Source organism: Nematolebias whitei, chromosome 1, assembly GCF_014905685.2.
Source record: "Nematolebias whitei isolate Nwh7 chromosome 1, NemWhi1, whole genome shotgun sequence".
Classification (NCBI taxonomy): domain Eukaryota; kingdom Metazoa; phylum Chordata; class Actinopteri; order Cyprinodontiformes; family Rivulidae; genus Nematolebias; species Nematolebias whitei.
The window spans coordinates 18,264,639-18,276,823 of record NC_056498.1 but is presented as its reverse complement, the minus strand read 5'-3'; the positions used below and the strand labels follow the sequence as shown (position 1 = coordinate 18,276,823).

General features: G+C 41.1%; 2 protein-coding genes across 2 annotated transcripts in view; both read left to right on the top strand.

Annotated features, from left to right (window-relative positions):
* LOC119420691 (serine protease 27-like) overlaps window positions 1-3,009 on the top strand; it is a 25,294-nt gene extending 22,285 nt beyond the window's left edge. Inside the window, exon 6 of the mRNA XM_037688121.1 lies at window positions 2,656-3,009. Within this exon, the coding sequence (XP_037544049.1) occupies window positions 2,656-3,009 (354 nt within the window). The remainder of the gene's footprint in view (window positions 1-2,655) is intronic.
* A 2,208-nt stretch (window positions 3,010-5,217) lies between these two features.
* LOC119420525 (serine protease 27) overlaps window positions 5,218-12,185 on the top strand; it is a 29,765-nt gene continuing 22,797 nt past the window's right edge. The window contains exon 1 of the mRNA XM_037687939.1: window positions 5,218-5,239. Coding sequence (XP_037543867.1) covers window positions 5,218-5,239 — 22 coding nt within the window. The remainder of the gene's footprint in view (window positions 5,240-12,185) is intronic.

The following is a 12,185-nucleotide window of genomic DNA, read 5'->3' as shown; positions in this document are numbered from 1 at the left end:
ACGACACCTGGGTTAAAATTAAATCTCAGGAAGTCCAACATTTTACTGACCACATCAACTCTGTGGATAAATACATCAAGTTCACATGAGAAGATGTAAAAAATGGCAAGTTGGCTTTTTTGGACTGTGAGGTCTCAGTCTCTGATAGAGGACATTTGCAAACTTAGGAGTACTGCAAACTCACCCACACAGACCAGTATTTGCTGTTTGACTTCCATCACCCTTTGGAGCACAAGTTAGGAGTCATCAGGACTCTGTATCACAGAGCAGACAGTGTCCCCACTAGCTCAGGAGCCAGGCACAAGGAGAAATCCCACACAAGACAGGCTCTAGAGCAATGTGGATATCCTAACTGGGCCTTCCTGAAAGCAGAGAAGAAACCCAAACAGGACTCCAGTCAGCCAACAGGTGAAAAGGAGGAACCCAGACCCAGACCAGTGGTCATTCCATATGTTGAGGGAGTATCAGAGAAACTGAGACGTTTATTTTCTAAACATAACGTCCCAGTGTCTTTTAAACCCCAAAACACATTACGGCAAAGACTGGTTCATCCCAAAGATCCAGTCCCCCGGCACAAACAGAGTAATGTTGTGTATGCTGTTCAGTGTCAGGAGGGCTGTGATCAGTCTTACATCGGGGAAACTAAACAGCCACTGGCCAAAAGGATGGCTCAGCACAGAAGATCAACATCATCAGGCCAGGACTCTGCGGTCTACACTCATCTCCAGGCCAGCGGTCACTCTTTCAGGGATGAAGATGTTCACATCCTGGACAGAGAGGAACGATGGTTTGAGAGAGGAGTAAAGGAGGCCATCTTTGTGAAAAGAAATCGTCCATCGTTAAACAGGGGTGGAGGCCTCCGGGTTCAACTGTCCCCCTCTTACAATGCTGTGATTGCTAGTATCACTCGGCCCTCTGTGAATAGTAAACAGCCATCAGTGTGCTAATGATCCATTGTTAGACTGATGGTCCTTCTTGAGCATGTGATCAGCTGGTTTTGGGGTTCAGCAGCAAAACTGGTTGATCCACTCTGAGAAGGTGCTATTTAAGAGACTGAGCTGAATACAGCACCTCAGACTGAGGAAGTCTCTCGGATGAGAGACAAAACATTTCTACATTTTTTTGTTGTTTTGCTTTGTTTTGTTTTTTTTTTTTGTTTTTTTGAATGTCCAGAGGACCAGATTTAACTTTTTTAGATTTTTCTACCTGGATTATTGAGCATGCATCAGGAGAAAAACAGCTACATTATAAAGTGATGTAAAATACTAAAAACAGGAACATGTCTGTTGGTTTATGCCCTGAACTTAGCAGATGTTTGAAGCCATTTAACATTTTATTTTATTTAATTAATTTATTCATTCATTTAAAAGAAACAAAATTAAAAAGAAATCAAAAAGAAAACATTGAATGAAAAGAGTGCAGAAAGAAGAAAAATAATTCTTATATCTGCCCCTTATTTAAAAAAATATAAACAACTTTAAACAATCACTTAAATTAATCACTTTAATATCCACTTCAAAAATAGGAATAAAAAGAAACATGTTTTGTGTTAGCAGAATTTAATTCTAACTTTAAAACTTATCCAACATTAATACAACTTACCTCAAGTTGCCTTTTTGGACATGCATGCATATATTTGTACAAATTGTACTTGAGAGGAGATTATTACAGCCTCATATAAAATCAATGATGATCATGATATCAGAACTGGATCGGTATCGGCCGATATTTAGATTTAGGTATCGGGATCGGATCGGAAGTAAAAAAAGTGGATCGGTGCATCCCTAATAGAAACATGCAGTAATAACAACACATAGCACTTTCTTCTTCTTTCTTTAATGTCAAGAGTTTAAAAGTAGCATAATTAAAATTAACAGGTTGGTCCACAATGTGAGTGTGCTGCTTGTGGGACAGAGTTTATTGTGGCTACTCGGACTGATGAAGTCCTTTGGATGAAGGACGAAACATCTCAACAAAACAAAGAAACCATCTAGATGATCAGACTGATTTTATTGGATATTTTACCTGGATTATTGAGCATGAACTTTGAAGTTTAAATATTTTTGTTGATGTCTAAATTCACATTTACCTCAAAAATTGAAAATAGTAGTTATGTGCTAATTAAAAAAAAAACAAAGATCATGATTGTTTGGACTACTTGTGTTGTTTCATGTTCAACAAGATTAATAGAAAATATATTCACTTAAATTGACAATGGGACCACTAAGCCTTGGAAAACATTGATTTTATTAAAACTTAAATCTGAATGACCCATGTTATCACACATATTTGCTTTTTAGCATCCATTCCATCACGTCTCTATTGTAAATGAGTCCCCAACTCTCAGTGGGATTAACCTGTATAAATAAAGGTTGAATGATTTGAACATGCTCCTCAGATGTTGAGGATTTTCCTGCTGCTATAAAAATTCTTACAAAAATAAAGTTTATATGAGAATAAACTTCCTGCACACATATGACCAAGGTTCTGTGTGGCAACAATGGTGCCGCTTTGTTTTCCTATGCAAATAGCCATGTAAACACACTAATCTTTTCACGGCAGAAATAAAGAAGGTGCAACATATTATGAGAGGAGAATGTCTGATTTTAATGAACGTTAGCTAACACTGGAATTACAGCTCTTTTCATTCCACAGGGAGACTCAGGAGGACCGCTGATGACACATGATGGTTTTGCATGGGTCCAGGCTGGAGTTGTAAGTTTTGGTGATGGCTGTGCCCTCCCAAAGAGACCTGGGGTCTATACTCGAGTGTCCCAGTACCATGAGTGGATCAGTGACAATATCAAGGGAACAAAACCAGGCTTCGTCACCTTCACCTCTTCAGGCTCAGATGACGATCTGTACTTCACTTGTCCGACCTCTAGCCCAGACATCCACCCTGACGACATATTTTCTAGTGGTGGAAACTTGAGCCCCGTTAGTCAGCTGATCGCTGTCTCAGTTTTTGCTACGTTTCTTCATGTCTTTGTTAGCAGTGGTGGAATATAAAGCTACAGAGTAAAACAGCTCATGTACACATTTATATTAGGCTCTTCTTTCATTAGTTGAGTAGTTTGGGGGATTGAAGCAAATTTTGTTTGGAACTAAAATCTGAGAATTTGATGTTTATTACTTATCCAAACTTATTTAGGATTGTGATTAGGTCAGATAATGAGACTGCATGTGGGCTGATTTTATTCTTAGTTGTCATTATTTGATGAGTTTTAAATCATTTAGAAGCATCTCGCAGGAACAACTTTTGGTTTCCACACATTAATGATTAAACAAATAAAACCATCATTTGAAAATGTTGCTTTTTTTCTTTCTTGAGTTTTTTTTTAAGTACTAAATTTAATTTTTCAGTGGTCTACAATCTATTATTGAAGGTAAGTGAGGGAAACCATGGTTTAACTATTTGTGAAAACTACAAAAATAGAAAGTGGCACATGCATATGTATTCTCATGCACTGGTTGTTTTTTTTTTCCTTTTGTTCAAATGATCATACAAGGAGTTCCGATTTTACATGAATTAGACTTACTTAAAAGGAAATATCATATATAGCATCCCAGTCCCAAAAAGCTCTACAGTGACTGATCTGAATGACTATCGGCCAGTGGCCCTCACCTCGATAGTCACTAAATGCTTCGAAAAACTGGTCATGACTCACATCAAAACAACCATCAACATCAACGAGGACCCTTATGAGTATGCATACCGTGAGAACCAATCAACAGAGGATGCCATCTCCTGTGTGGTCCACCCTGCGCTCAACCACCTGGAGCAGAAAAACTCTTATGTCCGTATGCTCTTTGTGGACTTCACATCCGCCTTCAACACCATGATCTCCCAAACCCTGATGGACAAACTATTCACATTAGGACTAAACCCCTCCATTTGCAACTGGGTACTAGACTTCTTAGCAAACAGACCACAGTTAGTGAGGATCCAAAACTTCTCCTCCTCCACCATAACCCTCAGCACTGGCTCTCCTCAGGGATGTGTGTTGAGCCTCCTCCTGTTTACTCTGCTCACGTATGATTGTGCAGCTACCCATCCAGGCTGTCACATTGTAAAGTTTGCAGATGATACAGCGGTTGTGGGATGCATCACAAACAATGATGAGTCCAGCTACATGCAAGAGGTGGAACACCTGGAGAGCTTGTGCAAAGAGAATAACCTTCACATCAATGTGAAGAAGACAAAGGAGATGATTGTGGACTTCAGAAGGAACAAAAACACCTACACCCCCCTGAACATAAGAGGATCTGCAGTGGAAGTGGTCTCTAGCTTGGGTGTACACATGAATGACATCCTCAGCTGGAGCAACAACACCACCAGCCTGATCATGTAAAATGTGAATAGGGAAAATGAGGGTGATGCTTTTTCTCCATTCTACTACCCTTTAAAGTCTTCGTTAGGAAAGCGGCACCAGATCAAGGAGCTCGGTCAAACAGATCATGGATGGATCACTTTATGGATATTTAATAATAAAATTTGCACTTGAATTATCAGACAAAACTATTTTTTTAGTTAGAGAGAATTCTCATCAAAATTATTATCTCAATTGAGGAGGATATTGAAATTGTGTTTTGACATTTTATTACTATATTTAAAACCAATAATCAGAATCAGAATAAGCTTTATTATCATTGCACCGAGATACAATAACATGTACGTACAGCCGTCCGAAAGATGGATGGAGTGCATGAAGCTGCTGCTGAAAGTGAGGCCTCTCTTATTCAATTCAATTCAATTCAGTTTATTTATATAGCTCCAAATCACAGCAAAGTTGTCTCAGGGCACTTTACAGGAACATTCACAAACATAAAAGCCAATTAGTAAAGTTCTCTATCTAAGGAAGCAGCAGACAAGTTGAATCTTGGCTTCGTTGCAGTCTCCCATTCTTATTCAGAATAATACTTTTAGATAGGAAAAGGGAAGAGCCATGAGGTTAGATAGTGGTATTATAAAAAAAGATCTCATCACATCTTGTCCTATCAGGAGATGATCTGAGACATCAAAAAAACTCTACCAACAAGCACAATTAAAAACATGATTTCATATGCATTTGACGTCAAGGTGTTGAGATTTGTCCATGAGTGTTTTTCAGATCGGCCACAGTTCTGATGATGTTGTTTCAGCCGGCAGTTCTGATAAGCCTGCACAGAAGTTCATGAGGGTGTTGCGACAGATGAAGCTGTTATCCCTGGTTACCCATGACCCAGGAGAAATTTGATAGTCAGCCCGTCTTCGAGGCCAAACGGGGGAGGTCAGATTCAGATAAGCTTCGACTGTTGATTTTCTTCAGGCAGACAGATTTTTTTCATCAGCCTTGAGTCCATCTGGAACTTTCAAAATGGCCTGATTTGTGGGAATCCATTCCACTGATCCATGTTATGAACTTCCTTCAAGGTCAATCCCACCATGCTGACGAGTCCCAGAAGCCGCAGGTGGCCTGCAATTCTCAGAAATTGTAAAGCAGTTGATTTTGAATACTCACAGCACAAACCAAACCTTCACACTGACTTGGAAGCTTTGTCATGGCCAAAACTGCTGCTGATGTCTTCTTCAAAAGTTGATAAAACAGAGTCCCCTGATGCCAAAAAGCAGAGTACCTGCTATCATAAATCCAAATATATAAATGTCTTCAGCGTCCTCCTGAGACAGGACTGAGAGGCACATCAACTGCCACACTCCCCATGGATCCATGACGTACCCCACAGCGTGAGTCTCAGCCAGACAAGTGGGTTCTCCAGGACCCTGTCGTTTTGTTGAAAAAAATTTGTCGATAGCGTTGAAAGTCCAGACCAGACCCATAATCTTGATTTTTGTTTAGGAGATGTGTACCATTTGCTTCAGACACACAGAGAGTGAAGCAGGAGGCAGGAAAAACAGGGGAGGGAAGGCAGGGAGCAGCCACCTCGAGTGAGAACCAGACAGAAAAAAACTACCGTTAGAGATAATAAGAACGGTAAAGAAATAATAATAAAGAAGAATTTGGAGAATAACTAGTATGAAGAAGTAGTTAAGTAATGACAAAATCAAAGATTTAACAATGAAATAATAATAAATCAGTCAAGGATTAATTCTCTTATTTAAAACAAAAAGAATTATGTGGGCCCAAATTATTTAGGTTTTAACAAACACTGAAATTTGGATAAAGTTTAAGTCATGATGTGTGTATTTCAGTATTTAGCTATCCTTTGACTTTACATTTAGATTTATTCCCTTTGTAGTTTCTTTCATTTTATGAGTTCTGGGTTATTGTATTTTAATTTATTTATTGTGTCTTATTATCAGTTTATCTCTAACATTAGTTTCCTCAATTCAGATTTCAGTCAGACTTTCATTATTTATTAAAACTCCTTGTGTCTGCCTGCATTCTTGGATTCCAACAACTTACTGACTGTAAGAGCTTAGCTATTTAAAAGTTCACTTTAGAATTTGGTTTGGAGATATTTAATTTGGCCAGATTAAGTGAATTACCACTGCGAATAAGAAAATTATATTAAAAAGTTGCCTAAGTTAAAATGACATAACCAGACCCCAAATTGCACTGAGGTCCTGTCAGGACACAGTATGAAGCTGCAATAAACCTCAGCATAAAATAAGCAACATACAGATAACACAATAAGATGCATGTGGAGTGGGTGAGGGTTAAGTGGGAGGTGGGGGGCTCCCAGCACAGGCTGCCCTGGTGAGTGTCACAGCCACCTCACATCCAACCTAGGTTACAGCACCGGGGAGCATCTTGTTCACATAATATCCAGGAGAATTTGAGATAGTCAACCTTCCAAGACTGACATGGGGGGTGGCAGATTCAGATAGCAACAGTTGTTTTGGGTCAGGCCGACTCCATTGATTTTCGTCTGCCTTACAGTTCCACTGGTAAATCTCAATGTTGACTCGAAACAGCCAAAATTTTGTGGTCAGTACCACCGAGCCAAGCGTGTAACTTCTCCAAGGTCGATTCCTTCCCGTCAGCGAGATTCAGGAGCCACAAGTAGACTGCGATTCTCAACAAAAATCACGCCCAACTTACAGCTCAGCTCACACAGCATCTGAGTCTGAGTGTTGACAGCATGGCACATTCCTTCACACAGGCCAGGCAGCTTTACAATGGCCAGAACAGCTGCCCACGTTTTTCGAATTTGTCCATGTGCCAGGTAACCACCAACTCCAAAAGGCAGTCATGTTATCATAAATCCAATTATGCACGCATCTTCAACGTTCTCGACCAACAATATGGAGACACATGATCTTTCACTGCTCCCAGGAATCCGTTGTGTATCCGGCTGCCAGTGTCCCGTCGGGACATGATGGCTCTCCTTTGCCCTGTCTTCTCATCAAGAAAATTTAATCAATTGCATTGAGAGACCAGCTGACCAGATCCATAATTTACAACTCGGAAGATATGCAAAGAGAGGCTCCGAAAGGCTCATAGGACAAATAGCAGAAGCAGGAGAAGGAGTGGGAGGATAAAACGTCCACTTTCACCAAGAGAAAGAAGTGAAAAAAAAAACTCACTGGTCACTGGTGCCCATATCCAACAGTCACTGTATGAGAGGCAGAGGACACCCTGGACAGGTCTCCAGTCCATCACAGGGACGCATAGAGACAAACAAACATTCACTCTTTAGAATCAGTCTAACATGCAGGTTTTTGGTCTGTGGAAGGAAACTGGAGTACCCGGAGAAAACCCACACATGCACGGAGAGAACATACAAAATCCACCTAGAAGGGCCCCCGGACTGGGATTTGATCTGGGGCAGCCTGCTCGCTGAGCGGCAACAGCTCTACCAACTGTGTCACCGTGCTACCCCGTAACTTAAGACTTAAATTATTCAACTATTTAAACACAAAGCTGATGTGGCAGCATACTAGGAAAAACATAAAACAAAAGCAAAGTCACCAAAATGAGAATACAGGAACAGATACAGAGGGCAGAAGACAAACTAACAAGATAAGGAAATAAGGAGAATAAATAACCAGAAACTAAATAGATCAAAATTGAAACACCTGTGCAAATGAATAAACAGGAACAGGTGTGAGGCATGGCCAGGCAAAGGAGCACAGACTGATCAGAATACAAACAACAGAGCTGAATAGATACAGACAAAACATTATAAAGCAGAATCTCAAACACAACCAACCAATCAAATATAATAATCAAAACATCAATTGTCACTAGACAGAGATTTACATTTGTTTATTGATTGATAAATGGAAAAGAAGAAAAAATGGTTATTAATGTAGGAAGCTGTTTTTGTCCTGTCATTTCTTTAAACCTTGTGTTTCCTGCACTCCCCCAGTCTCACCTGTCTCTAATTCTAATCACCCTCTGTCATTAGTCTCTATATATATTCAGCGTGTCTGTGTTTTCTCCTTTATCCGTGGATTGTGCTCCCAAGTCTGTCATGTACTGTTCCTCTTGTCATTTCTTCCCTCCATGTAAGTTCTTGCTGCCCCATCAGATTTATTTTGTTTTATTTAAATAAATTGAAAGTATTTATTTTTAAAGTTGTCTGCCTGCACATGGGTTCAACATTAAAACCTTCAGATCATGTCAATTAATGAACTTTTTGTTTGAGCAATCAAAGTTGGTGGTTTAATTGAAATGAATCACTGGTAAGACAGCTAATTTATAAAAGGGTTAGGAGCAGTGGTTAGAATTTAAATTATCACACAAAGGTAGATTTTTCTTTTAAAGGAAAAACTGAAGTCTCTCAAAGAGTGGGGTTTTTTAATGATGTGGTGCTTTAACGTTATTATAATAGATTATTGGTAATTTTAGTCCAACAAAATTGTCTTTTAAATTTCCAACTTCCTCGCACACAGAACAGATCACAGCTAACCTCAACCAGAACACAGGTATTTACAAATAATGGTTTTCTTATTGGGCAGCACGGTGGCGCAACTGGTAGAGCTGCTGCCTCTCAGCGAACAGGTCCCTGGTTCAAACCCCGGTCCAGGGGCCTTTCTGGGTGGAGTTTGCATGTTCGCTCCGGTTTCCTCCCACAGACCAAAAACATGCATGTTAGGCTGATTGGTAACTCTAAATTGTCCCTAGGTGTGAGTGAGAGAGTGAATGGTTGTTTGTCTCGTTTGTCTCTATGTGGCCCTGTGATGGACTTGCGACCTGTCCAGGGTGTACCCCACCCCTCGCACAGTGATTGCTGGACATGGGCACCAGCGACCCCCGTGACCCAAAATGGAATAAGCGGGTAAAGATAATGGATGGATGGATGGTTTTCTTATTTTCTTGTGAAGCAGCAGCTAGCTGTAACATGTTCTGTTCAGCCTCTACCAGTCAACATCATAATATTTAACACAGAATAACAAGGTGATGAAAAGTTTTATAAAGTTTACATGATACACCAAAATTCATGCTCATTAATCCAGGCAAAACTCCAGTAATGTTAATCAGGTCATCCGGACGGTTTCTTTCTTTTTCTTTCTCCATCCATCCATCCATTATCTTTACCCGTTTATTCCGTTTTTGGGTCACGGGGGTCGCTGGTGCCCATGTCCAGCAATCACTGTGCGAGGGGCGGGGTACACCCTGGACAGGTCGCAAGTCCATCACAGGGACACATAGAGACAAACGAGACAAACAACCATTCACTCTCTCACTCACACCTAGGGACAATTTAGAGTTACCAATCAGCCTAACATGCATGTTTTTGGTCTGTGGGAGGAAACCGGAGTACCCGGAGAAAACCCACGCATGCACGGAGAGGACATGCAACCTCCACCCAGAAGGCACATGGACCGGGGTTTGAACCAGGGACCTTTTCGCTGAGAGGCAGCAGCTCTACCAGTTGCGCCACCGTGCTGCCCTCTTTTTCGTTCTGTCCTTTTTTTTTTTTTTTTTTGCTGATTCGTTTTGTCCTTCAACCAAAGGGCTTCTTCAATCTGAGGAGCCACCAAACAATCTGAGTCCCACAAACAGCATACTCCCATAGTGGTAAAAACAAAGCAGTTTTCTGGTGATAAGATAGCCTCCAGGCCCCGCTCTCTCCCGCAGCTTTTTACATGATACTGTTTGCATGAACCACTATAAAATATTTGAGATTGAGGTTGTTTTCAGATTGCTGATTGTTCTTAACTTATTCAGGGTAACCATCAGCTCATCAACCTACTCAAATTCAAATTTTTGTCCCAAACTGAGGTTGTTCAAAGACATACAGCGGGTAATATTTTTACTGTTCATAACATTTCAAAAGAACCCAGCTAACATTTCACCTATGCTGTTCTTGGAAAGCACCTTCTAGCTTTGTTGTTAAAATGTGCTATACATATCCCTCCATTATCTTTACCCACTTCTTCCTTTTTGGGTCGTGGGGGTCACTGGTGTCCATGTCCAGCAAATACTGTGCGAGAGGCAGGGGACACCCTGGACAGGTCTCAGGGACAGGGACAGGGACACATAGAGACAAACGAGACAAACAAACATTCACTCGCTCACTCACACCTAGGGACAGTTTAGAGTTACCATTCAGCCTTACATGCAGGTTTTTGGTCTGTGGGAGGAAATTGGAGTACCTGGAGAAAAACAGCGAGAACATGCAAACTACACCCAGAAAGGGCCCTCAGAATGGGATTTGAACCAGGGCAACCTGCTCGCTGAGAGGCAGCAGCTCTAGCAGTTCTGCCACCATGCTGCCCTGCTATACATATAATGAGGATGCAAAGAAATAATCTGTTTGAAGAGTTTCAATCAGGGTTTCGAGCTCAGCACTGAAGCTGCACTGGTGAAAGTTACTAATGATATTCTCATGGCCTCTGACAATGGACAGGTGTGTACACTGGTCCTGTTAGACTTCAGAACAGCATTACATTTGATCACAATGTTCTATTACAGAGACTTAAATATGATATTTGAATTACAGGAGTGGTTCTAATTTGGTTTAAATCATATTTATCGGATAGATTCCAATTTGTAAATGTAAATAATGAATCTAAAAAGTTTAATCTGGTCCTCTGGACATTAAAAAAAAACTGTAGAAACGTTTCGTCTTTCATCCGAGAGACTTTCTCAGTCTGAGGTGCTGTATTCAGCTCAGTCTCTTAAATAGCACCTTCTCAGAGTGGATCAACCAGTTTTGCTGCTGACAACCAAAACCAGCTGATCACATGGTCAAGAAGGACCATCAGCCTAACAATGGATCATTAGCACCTGATGGCTGTTTACTATTCACAGAGGGCTGAGTGATACTAGCAATAAAAGCATTGTAAGGGGACAGTTGAACCCGGAGGCCTCCACCCCTGTTTAATTATGGACGACTTCTTTTCACAAAGATGGCCTCCTTTACTCCTCTCTCAAACCATCGTTCCTCTCTATCCAGGATGTGCACATCTTCATCCCTGAAAGAGTGACCTCTGGCCTGGAGATGAGTGTAGACCGCAGAATCCTGGCCTGATGATGTTGATCTTCTGTGCTGGGCCATCCTTTTGGCCAGGGGCTGTTTAGTTTCCCCGATGTAAGACTGATCACAGCCCTCCTGACACTGAACAACTTACACAACATTACTCTGTTTGTGCCGGGGGACTGGATCTTTGGGATGAACCAGTCTTTGCCGTAATGTGTTTTGGGGTTTAAAAGCCACTGGGACGTTGTGTTTAGAAAATAAACGTCTCAGTTTCTCTGATACTCCCTCAACATACGGAATGACCACTGGTCTGGGTCTGGGTTCCTCCTTTTCACCTGATGGCTGACTGGAGTCCTGTTTGGGTTTCTTCTCTGCTTTCAGGAAGGCCCAGTTAGGATATCCACATTGCTCTAGAGCCTGTCTTGTGTGGGATTTCTCCTTCTGCCTGGCTCCTGAGTTAGTGGGGACGCAGTCTGCTCTGTGGTACAGAGTCCTGATGACTCCTAACTTGTGCTCCAAAGGGTGATGGGAGTCAAACTGCAAATACTGGTCTGTGTGGGTGGATTTGCAGAACACCTCAGTTTGCAAATGTCCTCTATCAGAGACTGAGACCTCACAGTCCAAGAAATAAACCTGCTATTTTTTACATCTTCTCGTGTGAACTTGATGTATTTATCCACAGAGTTGATGTGGTCAATAAAATGTTGGACTTCCTGAGATTTAATTTTAACCCAGGTGTCGTCATCATACCTGAACCAATGACTTGTGTCCCTGAAAAGGATGTCAAGGCTCTCTTTTCTACCTCCTCCATG